Here is a 19,894-nt window from a genome sequence, read left to right as displayed (position 1 = left end):
AGGTAGATTCTTTACATTAGAGTCAAGCTGGGTGAGGCTGGAGAAGAAGGAAGGGCCAGGGGATAAGTTTAAAGTGAACAGCAGTGAACTGGGAGGGCTTTTTAAGGTATGGCATTTGCTGAAGAGCAGCATTTAGAAGTTGCCTTGAAACTCCTCGGGTTCCTGAGGCCTCAGCCTGAGAAGTCACAGACCTCAGGTGGTGGCCTTTACCTTGAATACAGCCGTAATACCCAAAAAGTCTTTTGGTGCTTTGTCGAGGGTTTCTTCTGAGGGGCGTTATCTTTTTCTCTTCTTACTTTAATTTTTTTTTTAATTTTTTAATGTTTTATTTATTTTTGATACAGAGAGAGACAGAGCATGAGACGGGGAGGGGCAGAGAGAGAAGGAGACACAGAACTGGAAGCAGGCTCCAGGCTCTGAGCTAGCTGTCAGCAAAGAGCCTGACGCGGGGCTCGAACCCACGAACGTGAGATCTGACCTGAGCTGAGGTCGGAGGCTTAACCGACTGAGCCACCCAGGCGCCCCTCTTCTTACTTTAATTTTTAAATAGGCCCTTCTTGCACATGATACAAAGTTCAAAAGGCATACAGTGCAATGTTTTGCTCCTACCTCTGATCTGTGTCCTATTCCCTGAAGGCAACCAGCACAACCAGCTTTTTGTATATCCTTCCAGAGATAATTTGTACATACTGCATATGTGTACTTTTTTTTTATAAAGCTGGCAGCACTCTTTAGCTCCTTGTTTTTAGTTAATATAAAACTTGTTTCATGCCAGTTTATAAAGAATTTAGTTTTCATAACTGCATGGTATTTTATTGTAAAGATATGCCATTATCAGTTTCCTTTTTAAAATTTTTTAGAGAGAGAGAGAGTATGTGCGAGGGGGGAGGGGACTGAGGGGGAGAGAGAGAATCCCAGCCAGGCTCCACACACCACACAGAGCCCAATGCAGGCTCAAGAATCGGATGCTTAATTGACTGAGCCACCCAGGCACTCCTTATAATCTGTCTCCTTTGAATCTTATTAATCAGTCCCCTATTTTGGCCATTTCAGTTGATTCCTTTTAGCTTACTTAGCACATAGATTTTATATAAGTCATTTTGAACACATTTACGTATGTGGGAATATACACGTGTGATAAATGACTAAAAGTAGTATATCTGAGTCTTGGTCTGTGTTATCTGTCATATCAATAGGTCTTGCCAGATTGATCTTTATAGTTTCTGTGCCAGTTTAACTCCCACCAGCAGTGTATGTACACAGAGGCGTCTATCTCACTATACTCTGGGCAGCACAGGTACTTCTAAATTTATCTTGATCAGAATGATTGGCACAAACATAAAATTATGGTAGTAATTTGCATGTCACTTACACATGAAGTATTGACTATCTTGTGTTTCCTATTTTAAGAACTTAGACTATATGTTTTGTCCATTTTTCTGAATGGCTGAAAACTGAAATTGAATCTTACTACCTTCTATTTCACAGGAGCCCAGTTGTCTGAAGTTAGAAGATAGAAGGGTGTCTCTTTAGGGGTTTAAAAGAATAAATAAAATTATTCTACTCCCCTTTTCTTTCACTGTCCCTTCCTCTGCCCTTCTTATGTGTGTGATTTTATGAAATCTCCAGACATTTATGTTCTCTTCTAAATTTTTCTTTATAGTCAGATTTCAAGACCTCTGTGACCTCATGGAGACCCCTTTACTACTATTTGTAATACAGTTTGTGAGATCAAACCAGACTTATGCTCTACAGGGTCATGATGATAGGAGTTAAACAATTCTTCCTTCTGTTAAAGGAAACTAAATCCTAGTTATAGAGTCATTACCACTAAAGGTATTTTACAGAATTTATGCTGCCGGGAAAGGAGCTAGGGTATATAGCAGTATTTGTCCACTAGGTTTTTTTCCTTTGATTGGGCCTTGAGGTGGTGTAGGGCCATAGACACTGAGGTGTTTATATGTTGTTCGTTTTTTGACTTTGTTGTTGAGACAAAGGATTCTTAATCTTTAAGCTAGTGTATAAAATCGTGAATCAGGTTCCATGACATGCTCCTAGCTTATCCAAAGTTGTTGTAGGTTTCTCTAAGTTCTTACCTCTTTTTCTAAATTTTTAGTGTTCAGTAATTCCAAATAAATATTTGGTATGTTTGCTTTTGACACTTAAACTTCATAGATGCCTGAAAATCCTGGGAATATGGTGGGATATTTTGAAGTCCTTTTCATATACATTCAGTTACCTGGAAAAGCTTATCTCTTGGGACACCTGGGTGGCTCAGTCAGTAGCATCTGACTTTGTCTCAGGTCAGTCTCATGATTTGTCAGTTCAAGTCCCACATCAGGCTCTCTGCTGTCACCATAGAGCCCACTTTCGATCCTCTGTCCCCTTCTCTGCTTGTGCTCTCCCCAAAATAAATATTTAAAAGGCAAAAGATTTATGCAATCTGAAGAGAAACCAGAGTATCCAAAATAAATATTTAAAAAAAGTTGTCTCATATATATATAATTAAATACATAAATCCGCATTCATATATACATACACACAGGTATACAAATACATGTTGTTCTGTCTTAATTTTCTCAGTTTTAAAATTGCTTAGTAAACAAATATTATGACCTAAAACATTAATTGATGAGCTGAACATTTAAAAATTGTTATCCAAACATCCTTTCTTTGTTAACATTAGCATTTGTCTTTGTCTAAAGGGTTATTGTGTTTCTTAGCCAAAGTCTCACTGGTTCTAAAAGTTGGGCAATGCAGTACAAATGTAGTGCAGATCTATTACAAAATGAAAATCCATTTATCTCATAAAGTCAGTGAAAATGATACTGAAGAAGTTGGAAAGGAAGAATCCAAGGGAAGTTGTGTACTAGAAGTATTTTTAGAAAGAATGAAAGGATTCTGAGAGACTTGGGCAAAGAGTGTGGCATCATGTTACCAGTCCATTATTTGGAAAAAGTATACCAAAAAATATTAGTGGTTGGCTCATCTTTTTGGGGGAAGAATTGGAGGAGTTTTCTCTAGCTTATAGATTTGGAGATTACAAATAAATCTTAGTGGGTTGGTGAATTTGCATAATCTGTGAATAAGGATAAATGGAATCCTATAATATAGCTTTTGTATCTGGTTATTACTTAGTGTAATGTTTTCAGGATTCATCCATGTTAGTAGCATGTATCCAGTACTTAATTCCATTTTAGAGCTGAATAGTATTCCCTATATGGATATACCCAATTTTGTCACTCATTTGTCAGCTGATGGACATTGGTGTTGTTTCTGTTTTTTGACTGGAAGACAGTTACTGTGAATAATTATGTGCACATTTTTGTGTGAACACTGGTTTTCATTTCTCTTGGGTATATACCTATGAGTGGAACTTGTGTGTCAGAGTAACTCTATATTTAACTTCTGAGGAACTGCCAGACTCTTTTCCCCAATAGCTGTACCATTTACATTTCTTCCTACAATGTGTAGGTTTTTAATTTCTCTAATTTCTTTATGTCTTCACTATTTCACTTGGCATAGTATCCTCAGGGATCATCAATGTTGTCATAAATGACAATATGTCCTTTTTTAAAATCATGACTGAATAATATTGCATCATGTATATGTACACTACATCTTCACCATTCATCTGTTGATGGACACTTACGTTATTTCCACATCATGGCTAGTGTGAATGATGCTGTAGTAAGTGTAAGACTGCAGCTCTCTCTTTGAGATCCTGTTTTCATTCCCTTTAGATATATACCTGGAAGTGGAATGTCTGGCAAATGTTATTTAAAAAATGGAAAACATATTGTATAAGTAAAGTATAAAAACCTTGCACCTTTAAATTTTATTTTCCTTCATGTCAGCCTATTTTTCTCTATGTACTTTTTCTTTTGGCAGTCTCCTAAGTACCACAATATAAGTTATGACCTCCTAAGATTTTCCCAAATTGTGGATCTCTTTCCTTAGCCTGTTTCCTAAATTTCAGATCTATATTTTCAGCTTCTTTTGACTCCTCCATTTGCCTTTTAGATGCAAGTTCATAATCTCTTACAGGCTGTTTCATCATTCTCTGAAGTACATTTTTATTAAAAAGCATCATCATTTTCTTAGTAACCCATATTCAAAACATCCATTTCTTTTAAATTGAAAAATTCTATTACTAATTATAGCAGTCACACTAATAGTGCTGTTTCTAGATAATTAAGATTTTCTGTTAGGGACAGTACTGTTAGAAGATAACTTTTTTCAAAATGATGACAGGTTTGAATGACACTTTTACATCTTTTGCAGGTGTTATTTTAAGCAGCCACCACTTCCTGGTTATTTGCACAAAAGTAGAGTTTGGATACTTGATCTGTATTGAATGCCCACTTGTTAAATTTATATACAAATATATATTAATATATGCCCGTGTCATATTCTAAATGCTATCTAATTCATTCACATTACTTTTTAGTATTTTCCCATCACTCTCTCAGGAATTGTTAGTTGTTTTGCTTTCTTTTGTTTTAAACTATCTAGTATGGTACTATTTACACTGTAGATAATTTATGAAATGTTTGACACAGACTTAAGAATCTTGAATCTTAGACTCCATAGTCTTGATTTTCAACATTCTCTTCTGGTAGAAAAATTTTTGAGATCTTGTAGATCTGAAAAATGCCTCTATTTTATTCTTGCTTGTCAGACAGATCATAATTATCATTTGAAAATAAATTTTTCTTTAAAATGTTCAAGATATTGCATCATTTTCTAGCCTACAGTGTTGTTGTCTTTTGAAGTCTGACGCCATTTCGATTGCTTTGTTGTGGTAGGTGCTCTGATTCCTCCATCTGGTGACTCATGTCTTTAAGTTCTAAAAACCTTTCTTGTGTGTATTGTTGTGTTTTCCTACTTGCCTCAGCTTTCCTCTCTCATTGCTTTCTGGTATGTATGTGTTAGATGTAGGTCATCTAGCGTTTATTCTCTAATCTTATTTTTTTATCTCTCTGCTTTCTGGGGGACATTCAACTCTTTTTTCTATCATAGTTCTTATTCTTAATTCTTGCTATCTTTTTTTTAATAGCATCTTATTTCATTGATACAGTATTTTTTTCTTTATGAATCATCAAACAAAAGCACATGAAAGCGAATACAGTATATGGAATAGAATAAGGTATTTAAATATTCATGTACACTCAATACTCATTTCTTAGGAAGAAAAGATAATACAGATGGGTTTATACTTTTTTTGTTCTTCATTGTCAATTTGCAGGACTTCAGGATGAAGACACATGTTGGGTCTCCATGTTTTTATTTTCTGCCTCTTTGTTTCTATGTATTATTCCTAGTTATCCTTTAAGATAATTCAAATGTTCATTTCCTTCAGGATGTTTCTTACGGTCCTCTCTCCTAAGGCCAATTTTAGTACAAGATAGTGTATGTTTACTTTCTCTTTTTTTCAAGTACCTATGAGGTGGTAGTAATAGTGGTTAAAAGTGTATGCTTTGGACAGAAACAAATCTAAGCTTAGATCCTGGGTCTGGTACATAGCCCGCTATGACACTGTATGATCCTAGTGTAGTTATTTAGCCTCTCTGAGTTTCATATGTACTATAGATATAATAAAGATACTTCTCATAGCGGTGTAAAAATATATGAGAATGTAGTTAAAGGACATGGCACACAGTAAGGATTGTCAGCCATGATTGTTAGCCTGTGAACTCCTTGGTGGCTGCTACTGTGTATCTCCAGTGTCCTTTAAACACAGGAGGCCTTTAATATGTGCTTTTAACACCTAGTTACTACCTAAATACTTGTTATATAAATGAGCAAACCAGAATTCCACAAATAGCCATCAAAAAACTTGTGCTGTCTTTGTCTATAAATTAAAAACAACTCCATACACATTTATAGGCTTTTTTTTAATAAGGGCTGTTGGATGTGTTGCTTGTGCATGAATTGGTGAGTGATTGTTTATCAAACAATTTCTGAAGATTGACTTAGAGCCTTTGACTGAAGAGGAATGATTGATTGGCTAAGGGTAAGCTGTTCTAAGCATTGGAAAGAGTTCAAAATGTTATAGAGGGATACTTATTAGTCTGACCCTGGAAATCTGCAATGTCCGTGGTTATATATGAGGCCTGTAAGTAGCATTTTTACCGGGGATGAAAGGGAATGATGGTATACATTTAGTGGTTTAAAAAAAGAAAGAGCTATGCAAAACTCTGAATTTATTGAGCACTCTTTGGTTGATTTCTACAAATTATGAGTAGAATTTCACTTACTGGTCCATTCAACAAGCAGTTGAGTGTTGCCTTTGTGCCAGGCATTTTCTTGGTGCTAGGGAAATAGCAAAGAGTAAGTCTTGGCCCTTAAGAATTACAGCTTTGTGGGGTGCCTGGGTGGCTCAGTCGGCTAAGCCTCCAACTTTGGCTCAGGTCAGATCTCACGTTCGTGGGTTCGAGCCCCGCGTCAGGCTCTGTGCTAATAGCTCAGAGCCTGGAGCCTGCTTCCATGTCTGTGTCTCCTTCTCTCTCTGCCCCTCCCCCTCTCATGCTCTGTCTCTCTCTGTCTCAAAAATAAATAAAACATTAAAAATAAATAAATAAAAGAATTACAGCTTTGAGTGCATATGAGAGAGTGTGTATGAGTGTGTGTGTGTGTGTGTGTGTGTGTGTGAGCAGCACCTAGACACCAAACAAGTAAAGCAGGATGATAGTTAAAGAACATTAGGTAGAATGGGGAACTAGATTCTTTTAGGCCCCGCTGAAGGGAGGGTTAGTCCCAGAACCCAGGTCTCTTGACTCACAGTTTAGTGTTCTTTCGTAACATGCTAGTCTCTTGAGTAGAAAGTAATTTTACATGGAGGGTTAATGTGAATGAAGATAAACATTGTCTGCAATGGATTCTGTGGCCTGCAGGTTTGACATTATTCTCAAGTTCCATATCATGTAAGCTATCATTATTTATTCTTAAGACAGAATGATTTTAAGAAATAGTATAGTAATCTTCACATGACTGCTTCCTTCTCAGTTTATATTATTGTGGGACTTTGGAGACATTCAGGACCTCAAAATAGGTAATCTCAGTTTCCCGTTTAATTTTATATACAATTTTAACTATATGAAGACAAGGCTCCAGTTAGTATCTCTCAAGTGCTTGAGTGCACGTTAATGGAACTTATTCCCCATAGTGTGAGGCACACAGTGAAAGTCAATAGCTTTAGCTCATGAGTCAGTAATAATCATCCATTTTGTGAACATTGAAATACATTTTCTACTTTAACAGTTGCTCTAAACTTTTGATTGAAGTTAAGAATATATTTTTGAGAAACCTTTTCTCTGGTACATTAACTGCCACCACAGAATGGGTCCCAACTTGAGGTTTGTGTAATAAATTACTATAAACATTTTAATAAATACTTGTAATGCTCAAGATGTTAGGCAAAAGAAACTAAATAGGTAAAATTTTGTAATCCTTAGTTGACACAGACTTCTGTATCTCTGTGTCTGTTCTAAGCACCCTTTGTGAATGAACATGTTAATCTTTTGGTGTTCCTAGATTTACAGAGTACCTAATGTAACAGTCATTTTGAAGCCTTTAAAATGAGCAGAGTATGTGTTTTTCCTTATAGTGTGGGTAGGTGGTGATAAGTGGCATTCTTACTTTTCCCTAAATTTGATAGCCCCTCTGAGAGATGGACAGAGGACATGACAGAGCTGAGTGTCAGCTTTGTCCGTACTGTCTTTATCCCCGATGCACCATTATAGTTGGACATTGAGAGCTTGACAACTCCACGCATCCCTCAGAGGAACCACCCCTAGGTGGCTTTGAGCTGAGGACAGGCATATACAGTTCTTTCTCTCAAATTCTCCCTTGTGAGGAGAGTATGTGAGGGCTGCTAAGAGAAGCTAGTAGTTCAGTGGTTCCCAACTTTCTGTCAGCATCAAAATCATCTAGAGAGCTTAAAAAAAAATACGGGGACTCCTGGGTGTCTCCGTTGGTTTGGCGTCAGACTCTTGATTTCAGCTGAAGTCACGACCTCTTGGTTCATGGGATTGAACCCCATGTCAGGCTCTGCACTGTCAAGTGTGGAGCCTGCTTGGGATTCTCTCCCTGTCCCTCCACCATTCATGCTTGCGCGTGTGCTCGCTCGCTCACTCTCTCTCTCTCTCTCTCTCTCTCTCTCAAAATAAACTTAAAAAAAAAATACAGGTGATTGGGACCATTGCCTGGAATTTTAGATTTAATTTGTCTGGGACAGTATTTCTGTAAAAGTTTCCTGGAGCGGTCTAGTTGTGCAGCCAGAGTTGATAGTCACAGCTCTAGTGGAAGTCCTACACAGGAAAGAGGGGCTGGGGGAATAGAGGATGCCGCGTGCATATATGCACAAGTCCCTAAAGTGGCGCTCCTTCCCAAATAATGCCGCTGTCTGCCATATCCTGTGTCATCTAATACAGAAGATTAAATTGCTCTGGAGTCAGACTATCTGAAAGCATCATAACCTTAAAATGGAGATGCTAGTACTCAATTCATAGAGTTGTTTTGAAGCTCAAATAATATGTTTGAAATGCCTAGTATGATACGTGGCACACAGGATGAGTGCACATCTAATTAGGACAGTTGTCATCTTTATTAAATAATTTGTCAGCATGCATGGGATGTTGAAAAATTTTTTCTAAAAAATATACATTCATATAGATTGTCCTATATCTGTGTGATCCATATTTGTCATTTTAAACCACAACTGAATATTAAATCTTGACCCTTTTTCAGTTGTATAGCATATGGGTTATTTTTCATTTTCCACAAATATTGCTGGAACTGACAGTCATGTGGAAATAGGAGTTCTTTGATTTTCTTGGGTTATAATTGCTTAAAAAAATGAAATTACCAGCTCATATAGGTATGGTCAATACTGTGGGGTTACTCTGGGGTTATCATGTGATATACCATTGAGGATGTGTCTATTTGCCATTTGCCCACTTAGCAAGGTGATTGGATAAGGAAATGTTGTGCCCAGGATCTACTTGATGGACTAGAACAATGAGGGATTGTCAGGGAACAGAACATGGCCTAGGCCTTAGATTCATTCAGCAAGAAAAAGTATTCAGGGCTGAATAAAAACAGTTTATGTTTGTAAAGAGCAATTTTGGTACAGTATTAGATGCTGTTTCAAGAATAACAATGATCTAATATTTACCTTTCCTTTTTTTTTTAATAACAGTGTGAAAATTGGTATTACATTTGGTCATTAGCCAAGTTGGTTTTGCATGTATAGAAAAATATGAATAGCGGGCATTGTCTTTAGACATACTGTTTTTCTGAGGTATTTTTATATAGCTGAGTAATGACTAACCTTTCTTCCCTTAAGTAGGGATGGTAAGTGAGAGGTTAGAATTATTCCTATGAATACTCTCAGTAAAGGAACTATAGATGACTTTATTTTATATACAGAAGCTTTGCAGAAATGAATCAGGAAGTATATTCCTACCAGAAATGTAATGTCCAAGTTACTTAGCCTCAGTCTGCTAATGAGATTAGACAAGCCTGGTAGGAGTTTAGAAAACAAAACATACATATACATAATAAATGTGTGTGTGTGTGTGTATACATGTAGTTTATATATTACAAGTTTTTACTTTTAGAGGACGAAGATCTATTCTTAAAGCTAGATATAAGTCAGATTTTGGAGAATAATTAAATACCAACCAGTTCCCTCATATTTCTTTCTTGCCAAGTGAAATCAGTCAGCTTCAAAACAATCACCACTTCCATTCCACACTAATAACTCAACGTTTGGTTTATTTTTGCAGGAGGTATATCGAATTCCAAAGAAAAGTCAAACTGAAAAGGAGAACACAAGTAGGTATTCGGAGGTACTCTGTGTATATGGCTTTACAAATACTCTTTTGGAAATAGTGTGGAGGTAAACGATAAGAAGTTTAGCTATTTTGTTTTTGAAACCCAACAGTATGTAATTAGGTGAATGAAGTATTTGTTGTAAAAGTTTGTAAACTTGTCTTTTTATTCTTAGTGAATTTTTGCCAAAAGAGATATCCCTTTATACTACCTTTGTTGTTGCTTTCCTTGAAGTCATTGCTTTTAGTAGCATTAGTAGCATTTCTTCCATTTATTTGTTCCTCTAGAATAGACACTGTTAAACCTGTCCTCCTGAATGTCTGTATAAGTCTTTACCTGTAGATGTTTATATACAAAATTCTTTATTTACATTCACTTTTCTAGAGAATGAAAACTTTCATCAGGTTCTCAGGAAGTCAGTGATCCCTCAAAATGTTGAGTCATCACAGGGGCACCTGGCTGGTTCAGTCAGTAGAACACATGACTCTTGATCCTCGGGGTTGTGGGTACAAGCCCCGTGTTGGTTTTGAGATTAATTAAAAACCTCAAAAGAAAAAAAAAAAAGAATCATTTCAGAAAAGGTAAGAGGGAGGCCATGGTAGACTGGTTTTTGGGTTTTACTACCTAGTTGTGTTTCCAATATACTTCAACATGCTTTCCAACATGAAAGCAATGGATCTGATGGTGGCTGTTGTTGATCTCTTGAACCCTCCGGTATTCGCCTAACATAAATAGAGTGAAGGACCAGTGTGATCATATTTTTGGTCTTTTTCTTTTTGTTTCTTTTTTGTTTGTTTCTTTTTCTTTATTTTTGGCGTGAAGAGCTTTTTATAGTCTTAAATTTTAAATAATCATATACATTAACACCCTGTGAGGTGTACTTTGCATCATTGTTGGAGTCTTGTTTTTGTTTTGAATATTTTTAACTCTATTGGTTTAGTCTCTTCAGAGCCAAACATCCTAGTTAAGGCTGGAAAGAATTCCTCCCATAAGGAAGAAGGCAGAGTTTGTATAGTGCTGGTTGGTAAAATCAACTGTAAACTTGATATCAGAGACCAGCTTCTCTGGGCTCACTCAGTTGAAATCAATAGCAAGATGGGCAAAGCTTAAATACCTATGAGGGTTTCCCCCTAGTATTTTGCAAATATCTATTTTGAGGCGCCCTCTGAGAGAGATGCCTTTTGAGACTCATCTATAATGGAAGACTATAATCTTTCCAGGAAGCAGCCTTTTGTTTGCCAACTTTCATTTCTCCTTCACATATGTGCCCCCGCCCCAACCAGTCTCAGTCTTTTTTATGAGAAATACTTATAATTCAAGCTTGACTTTTATGTTACCCCTCACTGTCAAGAAATTAAAAAACTTTGAACTTGTAAAATTCCTAAGAACTTTAGAATACTTTGGGAAATATGTAACTTTGCTTTACTTTCATTTTGTAATATGAAAACATCAGCCTGAGTAAATGGAATAACTTCTGTCTCACATATTCCAAGATGCAGAGTCAGAATATGAACTGTTAGTATGATTCCTTTTCTTATTTTACCAGGATATAGTGGAGAAATAACCACATTTTAAGGAAGTTAACACCAGCACATGGAACCTTGTTGTAAGAATGAACTAGGGAGTTGTTTCCTCTGGAAACTAGGTAGTGAGTAGTACCTCACAGAAGAATATTGTGTTGATACCTTGTGAGCTGGAACAATTGTTTTAATTGTGTAGCATTTTCCGCCAGTATGGTAACGATGAGTTCTGTGATCTTCTCACTGATAAATGTTCATATATGGCCATGGATTAGTAACTGTTTTGCAAAGAAATGGTGTTTTGGGCCCACTAAAAGGAGAACTGCAAGAATGACATATGTAAACCTAACCGTGATGCTAGGGAAGAAAACATCTTTTCCTGAGGCAGGAAGAAGAAAAACCAGTTAATGTGTATTGAGAATCTGCTTTGTGCTATGAGAGATATAAGAAATTCTTTCCACAAGAGAAGAGCAATCTGATTAATCAGGGAGCAGTGCTACCATACACAAAGCAGCAGCCTATAATACCAGTTAATTTATATTGAAATAGTCAATGGTGGGATTTAGAGATCTTAGGGAGATGAGAAACTAGGAGATATGGTCAGTGGAAAGTAGCACTTAGCACAGCTTTTGGGAGCAGTGACCATGGAATTGGGGGAGGACCATTCTAGGTAAAGAGGCCGAGTGGAAAAGCTTAATAGCATCATCTTTCAGTAGGAAGATGGCATTCTTTTTTTGAAGATGTAACTCCCTGGCTTTGATAACTTCCTGAGTTATCAACTATTACCATTTGTGTTTGAAATATTTTCCTTTTGAAATGGTAGTTCATAAAAAATTGTCTAATTTTTTTTTAAAGAGACTTTTCCCATTGAGGTTTTTATGCTTAGCATGCCAGGCTGCTCTTCTATAAATTGTAAATATGCAGAGTTACAGGGACAGTAGAAGGCTTTTATATTTTGAAGTGCAAGCAGACTGGCTTGTTAAAGGTCACGGGAACATCTTGCATGCATGTGTTTCACAGAATTTGTTAGAACAGTTGAAGTCTTAGACTGAGAGTTTAGGAAAGGTGGAAAAGAGAATTCATGGCAGAAGCTTTCAGGAAGTAGAGTGCGCGCGCCCCCCCCCCCACACACACACACAAAACACCTTGTGTCTTATCCAAATTCAGGATGGGCATATGAGGGAGGAGTCCATAGATCCATTTGTTGGATAGAAATTGTGTTATACAGTTGACTTGCTATCATGATGGAGAAGAATCTGCCAAGTAAATTTTTAAAAACCCTTTTCCCTTAGTAACTGAACGAGGAAGGGATGCTGTTGGCTTCAGAGATCAAACAGCTGCCCCAAAGACTCCTAACAGGTCAAGAGAGAGAGACCCAGACAAGCAAACTCAAAATAAAGAGAAAAGGAAACGAAGGGGCTCTCTCTCACCACCTTCTTCTGCCTATGAGCGGGGAACAAAAAGGCCAGATGACAGGTAAGTGGCCTTTGTGAGTTATTCTCTTTTCTGAGTCAGTCTAAAAGTTCCCAAGTCAGTACTTCTGATTTGGGGCACCAAGGGATTTTGGAATAAGTATATTTTCTTGATGAATGAGTATAAAACTTTACTGATAAACATTGAGCTAGAGTCTCTTTTGACAGTGAAGACAGTGGAATTTCAGTACCTCGATGGTTTCTACTTGATAACATTTAAATGCTGAAGAGCTACAGACACACAGACACTTGTTCTTTCAAGGGAGTGGAGGTGGGTGGGAGATGACTCTTCATAGGTAATGGTAAATCTTCTAAAGCTGGAACTTTGGTTTTCAGTGAGTCTTGTGCCTTATCAGTCAAAATGCTGGTTGATCTCTGTATCAGAGGCTTTGTCATGCTTGCAGAAAAACAAGCCACATGACCGCTCACTGGGGACTAGAAAACATTTATTCCAGAAAAGTTATTTTTAAATGAGATCCACTTTTTTGAAAAAATGAGATAAATAGCATTCATACAATTGTTAAAATTTTAATTTTGGATTGTCAGGGTTTATAATAGTAAATCCGTCATGATTTTAATTTGCATTACCCTAATTACTAAATAGATTGAACATTTTATATGTTTATTAGCCATTCCTGTTTCTTCTTCTGTGCAGTGTCTTTTCATATGTGCTGTTCATTTAGCATTTGCCTTTTTGAGTTTTAGGAAATCTTTTTTTTTTTAAAGGATTCTTTATATTCTAAATATAAATCTGCTTGGGCAATAATTTTTGCAAATATTTTTTCCCAGTTTGTGGCTTGTGTTTTGACTCTTTTGATATACAGAATTTATTACTTGTGGTGTAATTGAATATATCATACATATTGTATGTTTTCTTCATGGTTAGTGCTTTTACTGTGTTTTAAGAAATTCTTTCTGGGGGCACCTGGGTAGCTCAGTTAAGCATCTGACTCTTCTTGATTTCAGCTCAGGTCATGATCTCACGGTTTGTGGGATCAGGCCCCACAATGGGCTCTGCACTGACAGCACAGAGCCTGCTTGGGACTGTCTCTCTCTGCCCCTCCCCTCCTCACTTGATCTCTCTCTCAAAGAAAATAAACTTAAAATTTTTTTTTTAATTAAAAAAAAATATTTCATACTCTTGAGGTGATGATATTTTTTCTTTCTTGTCCTTAATTTATTGGGAATTAATTTTTGTATGTATTATGAAGATTAGGGATATAGTTTCTTCCCCCCCCCGCCCCCCCAAGTGAATACCCAGTCTCTGTGCCATTTACTTGAAAGCCCATCCTCTCTTCTTGATCTGCAGCGTGCTCTCCAACAAGTTCTCATATGTGGGAGGATCTGGTTTGGGACTCATAATGTGTCTGTGCCTTATATTTAAGTCTTGATAGCAAGTAGGGAAGATCCCTACTTGATCTTGTGAGATGTCATGTCTTTTCACAGACTTGTTCTCCTTCGAATCTGCTTGTCAAGAGTCCCTCCACCCATCACCCAAAAGATGATTCTGAGGAGACTTGTCAGCTTTACAGTTTTGAGTGGTCCTATTCCTATATTCAAATTGAGTATTTGGATATTTTCTGTTTAATTAGGTCTTCTTTAATACTCTAAATAAAGATTAAGTTCCTCATTAATCTTAACTGTTTACATGATCTCTAAAAAGACATAGATCTTCATCTCTGAAAACCTTAACTTTTTTGTTACATTTTGAGTTTGTTGCTGGTGTTTAGATATGCAGTTGACTGGGGCCCCTGGGTGGCTCAGTCGGTTAAGCCTCCGACTCTGGATCAGGTCAGATCTCACGTTCCAGCCCCCTGTCAGGCTCTGTGCTGACAGCTAGCTCAGCCTGGAGCCTGCTTCCGGTTCTGTGTCTCCTTCTCTCTCTGCCCCTCCCCTCTCATGCTGTCTCTCTCTGTATCAAAAATAAAGAAAACATTTAAAAACATTTCGATATGCAGTTGACTTTTGTTTATTCATCTCATGTTTGGCAACCATCCAAAACTCTCAGCAATACTTCAAAGTGTAGGGCGTTTTGCCCCACCTTTTTTGTCTTTGCCAACAGTCCACATCCTATGAATTTGTTTTGTTTTTCCTTTTCTAATCTTTTTGCCTTATTCTTACTATTTTACTAGCAATATCTCCAATACAAATCATAGAATAACAGCATTTTTTAATTTTGATAATTGATTGCTACTCATGTTTAATTTCACTCTTTGGGGCATATATATGTAGATTTATACTTTTTATATTTTTAATTGGAATAATTGGGACTCTTAGTTCCTTAATTTTCAGCATTTTTTCCCTTCAAATGAAAGTGTTTGAGGACTTTAATTTGTTCATAAGTACCATTGAACTACTCTTGATAGTACAGCTTTGTCATCATTTAGTCTTAAATACTATTATGCTTTACAGTGCATTTAATTTTCTTTAGTTTTTATTTATTTTGAGAGAAAGAGGAAGACACAGAACCGAAAGCAGGCTCCAGACTCAGCTTTCAGTGCAGAGCTCGATGCAGGGCTTGAACCCATGAACTGTGAGATCATGACCCGAGCCAAAGTCAGACACTGAACTGAGCCACCAGACACCCCGTTTTTTAAATTTCAAATTTATTATTTAATACATTCTGTCAAGGACAGAAATTACATGATGGGTTTTTGTTGTTTTTTTTGTTGTTTTTTTTTCTCCCTTGGAAGTGTGTCTTGGGTTTTTCCCTTATTATTTTCATTACTTTTTTTTTTCTCTTCTTTTTTTGGTGATGGGGGTGGTTATGTTTAAATGAAGTTGCTTTTACAACACCAAAGACTTAATCATCCATTTCCTATATAAAAGGTAGCTACTTTTTTGCATGGACCTCAAGTATATTGTAGTATAGAGGTGGAAGTTAAGGAAAGGTATTAAGCAGGCTGTGTTGTAGCTTATGGGCAAGTAATAAATTGTATCATTTATCTTGAATCTATCATAGATAAGCTGCTATATAATGATTGCCACTTCAGATAGCTGTGAAATTAGGTGATTAACTAGTTGTTACTTAACCTTCTAATTTCTGTATGTCTAATTACATGAAATAGAAGTTGGGGTTCTGATTTTTTACTTTGCCTATCCATTTGGAGTGTCATTGTAACTACTGTATTGTAAATGACGGAAAATAATTGCATATGTTAAAAAAAATAAATAAATAAAAAATAAAATAATAAAACAAATTTAATTGCCATTAATTGGTTTGTATTTTACTAGTTCTTAGAATTTTATAGAGACTTGCTTTATAGTCTATTTTGTTTGATATTAAAAGAAGTATGATATCTTCCTATAAATAGGATTTAACTGATATTTTTTCTTTACTTTTTACTTTCAGCTTTTCTGTGTCTGATACATAGTTTATAGCTGATCGATCTTTTAAAAAATATTTTTGTTTAATGTTTATTTATTTTTGAGAGAGTGACAGAGATACAGCATGAGTGGGAGAGGGATGGAGAGAAAGGGAGACACAGAATCTGAAGCAGGCTCCAGGCTCTGAGCTGTCAGCACAGAGCCTGATGTGGGGCTTGAACTCACAGACCATGAGATCATAACCTGAGACAAAGTTGGGCACTTAACCGACTGAGCCACCCAGGCACCCCGCTGATTGATCTTTTAATTCTTTGTGGAATTTAATTCATTTTACTTTAATAAAAATCAAAATCTAATCAATAATCTGTACAACAGATTATTGTACTTTAGGATGCTTTAACTCTGATCATTAAGCCTTCCCAATTTATATGCCATTATTGTCCAGTATTTTAATTTCTTATTGTTCCTTCCCTGTCAGTTATTGTTAATTTTTTTATATGTACACAAACTGATTTATTTAGTTCATTTACATTAATCAGTTTTTTTGTCCTCCTTTCTTTTTCCTTAGACCTTCCTTTAAAAGATTGCCTATAGGGGAGCCTGGGTGGCTGAGTTGGTTAAGTGTCCAACTCTTGATTTTGGTTGAGATTGAGCCCTGTGTTGGATTCTGCACTGGGCATGGAGCCTACTTGAGATTCCCTTTCTCCTTCTCCCTCTGTCCCTCCCCAGCTCGCTCTCTCTCACTTTCTCTCTCTCTCTCTCTCTCTCTCTCTCTCTCTCTCTCTCTCAAACAACAGAAGATTTCCTTAATGAGTTTTTGTTCATGCTGTTTCATTTTTTAGTCTAAAAAATCTTTTTTGTTTTCATTGCTCACTCTGTTTTAAAAACCAGTTTTATTTAATCAGTAGAGACAAATTATTTACGGAAATATTCGGTTTTAAGTGTATAATTTAAAGTATTTTGTCAAATGCATGCAGTTAAGTAACCACCACCACAGTCATGATACAGACACCTCTGACATCTCAAGATAATTTTCTTGAGATCTTTGTAGTCAGTCCCCTTTACTAACTCCTGGCTCCTGGCAGCCATTACTCTGTTTTCTGATGCTCTGTTTTTGTCTTTTCCAGAATGTCATATATATGGTATTATAGTCTCACTTAGCAGATTGCATTTGAAATCCATTCATGTTGTTGTGTGTCTCAGTAGTTCCTTTTTATTGATGAGTGGTAGTCCATTGGATAGCACACCGTAGTTTGTTTAGAAATTCATTAGTTGATAGACATTTGGATTGTTTCCAGATGGCTGTTGAGAATATTACAAGACTTGTATATGTATGAGTCTGTATGTGAACATTGACTCTCATTTTTAAAAGGAAGTTTTGCTGAGTTAAGTTTTTCTTAACACTTTGAAGCTGTTATTCTTTAGTCTTTTGACTTCCGTTATTATTATTCTGAAACTTATTGGTCTAATTGTTGCTCTTTAAGTAATCTGGCTTTTCTCTTGGTCTGCTTTTAAGCTGTTCTCTTTGTTTGGTGTTCTGCAGTATCACTACCCTCTGTTTATACGAGGATTTCTTTTTCTTTTATCTGGTTGAAATTCATTGAGCTTTCTGAATTTGAAGATCCTCTTCCACGTTACTGATTCTCTTCAGATCTGATCTCTTATATAACCGTTCCATGGATCTTAGGGACATTGGATCAATGTTGGATTATTTCTTGGTTCATAACACTTATCATTTCTCTGCATAGACTTCTCCATATATTTAATGCTTTTGTGCTGCTATCTCTTAACCATTGTATAAATCTAGCTAAGCCATTTCTTCCTATACTGTCCCTTGCCTTTATTACTTGGGATGGTGATATCATCTCGCATCCTGTGTTCATTATAACGTGGCTTTCCTCTTTTAAAATACAGTTTTATGTTGTCTAATACATATTTTTTGTTTTTTTAATAGTTTATTGTCAAATTGGTTTCCATATAACACCCAGTGCTTCTCCCCTACAAGTGCCCCCCTGCATGACCATCACCCCCTCCCTCCATCCCCCTTCCCCTTCAGTCCATGGTTCGTTTTCAGTATTCAGTAGTCTCCCTTGATCTGTGTCCCTCACTCTTCTCCGCTCTCTTTCCCCCTTCCTCTCCCCATGGTCCCCTGCCAGGTCTCTCCTGTTAGACCTATGAATGCAAACATATGGTGTCTACCCTTCTCTGCCTGACTTATTTCGCTTAGCATGACACCCTTGAGGTCCATCCACTTTGCTATAAATGGCCATATTTCATTCTTCCTCTTTGCCATATAGTAGTCAATTATATATATATATACCACATCTTCTTGATCCATTCATCAGGTGATGGACATTTAGGCTCTTTCCATGATTTGGCTGTTGTAGAAAGTGCCGCTATGAACATTGGGGTACATGTGCTCCTATGCATCAGCACTTCTGTATCCCCTGGGTAGTTCCCTAGCAGTGCTATTGCTGGGTCATAGGGGAATTCTATCGATAGTTTTTTGAGGAGCCTCCACACTGTTTTCCAGAGCGCCTGCACCAGTTTACATTCCCACCAACAGTGTAGGAGGGTGCCTGTTTTTCCACATCCTTGCCAGCATCTAGAGTCTCTTGATTTGTTCATTTTAGCGACTCTGACCACTGTGAGGTTTTGATTTGAATTTCCCTGGCATCGTTTCATGTGCCTGTAGGCCATTTGGATGTCTTCTTTGGAGAAGTGTCTATTCAGGTCTTCTGCCCATTTCTTCACGGGATCATTCATTTTTCGTGTATGGAGTTAGTGAGCTCCTTGTATATTTTGGATACTAGCCCTTTATCTGATATGCCATTTGCCACTATCTTTTCCCATTCTGTTGGTTGCCTGTTAGGTTTTTTTTTATTGTTTCCTTTGCCTTGCAGAAGCTTTTTATCTTGATGAGGTCCCAGTAGTTCATTTTTGTTCTTGATTCCCTTGCCAATGGGGATGTGTCGAGGAAGAAATTGCTGCGATTGAGGTGTAGGAGGCTATTTCCTGCTTTTTCCTCAAGGGTTTTTATGGTTTCCTGTCTCACATTCAGATCCTTTATCCATTTTGTGTTTATTTTTGTGAATGGTGTCAGAAAGTGGTCTAATTTCATTTTTCTACATGTTGCTGTCCAGCTCCCCCAACACCACCTGTTGAAGAGGCTGTCTTTTTTCCACTGGACACTCTTTTCTGCTTTCTAATACATTTTTTAAATAATATATTAGTTTTTATCCTTATGAGAAGGCTGCCATTCTGCATTTAATTTGGGGGTACTTTGTTTTCACCTGATATTGTATTGCTAAGATTTACCCATAATTGTATGTCTCAGTTTATTGTCATTTTCACTGCTCTGTGTAATATATTGTTGTAAAGCTTCTTCTGTTATGTTATAGTGCTATTATCTAATTTTGATATACATGTGCAATAATGTCTCTTGGGTAAATGAATAGACTTGTCAATTTGTCACGTATGTGCATGCTCAATTTCATACGATAAGTGAGTTTTAATTTCCACTCTGTTTCCTTTCTAGATGTTTCACAGATTTCTTTTTCAAATATACCTGATAGTTTTTTATGTTCCTGTTCTTTAGTGATATTTTTGATTGCCTCTTTGATATTCATTAAACGTATTAAATGTCTCTTCAGTTTGTCTTGGATCATTCCAGTACCAGTAGTTTTTGTGGGTCTTGCCCTCTCATTTGTTTATATATATATATATATATATATGTAT

At 36.7% G+C, this 19,894-nt stretch overlaps 1 protein-coding gene across 3 annotated transcripts in view; it reads left to right on the top strand.

Moving 5' to 3' along the window:
• The window catches only part of SETD2 (SET domain containing 2, histone lysine methyltransferase), a 91,574-nt gene that overhangs the window by 43,430 nt on the left and 28,250 nt on the right, over nt 1-19,894 (top strand). For all 3 annotated transcript variants that reach the window (XM_029918811.1, XM_029918812.1, XM_029918813.1), the window contains exons 12-13: nt 9,792-9,840; nt 12,650-12,833. In XM_029918811.1, the coding sequence (XP_029774671.1) occupies nt 9,792-9,840; nt 12,650-12,833 (233 nt within the window). The remainder of the gene's footprint in view (nt 1-9,791; nt 9,841-12,649; nt 12,834-19,894) is intronic.

This window comes from Suricata suricatta, chromosome 12 (genome assembly GCF_006229205.1).
Source record: "Suricata suricatta isolate VVHF042 chromosome 12, meerkat_22Aug2017_6uvM2_HiC, whole genome shotgun sequence".
Taxonomy (NCBI): domain Eukaryota; kingdom Metazoa; phylum Chordata; class Mammalia; order Carnivora; family Herpestidae; genus Suricata; species Suricata suricatta.
The sequence above is the reverse complement of the archived record's forward strand: the minus strand, read 5'-3'. Positions and strand labels throughout refer to the sequence as shown.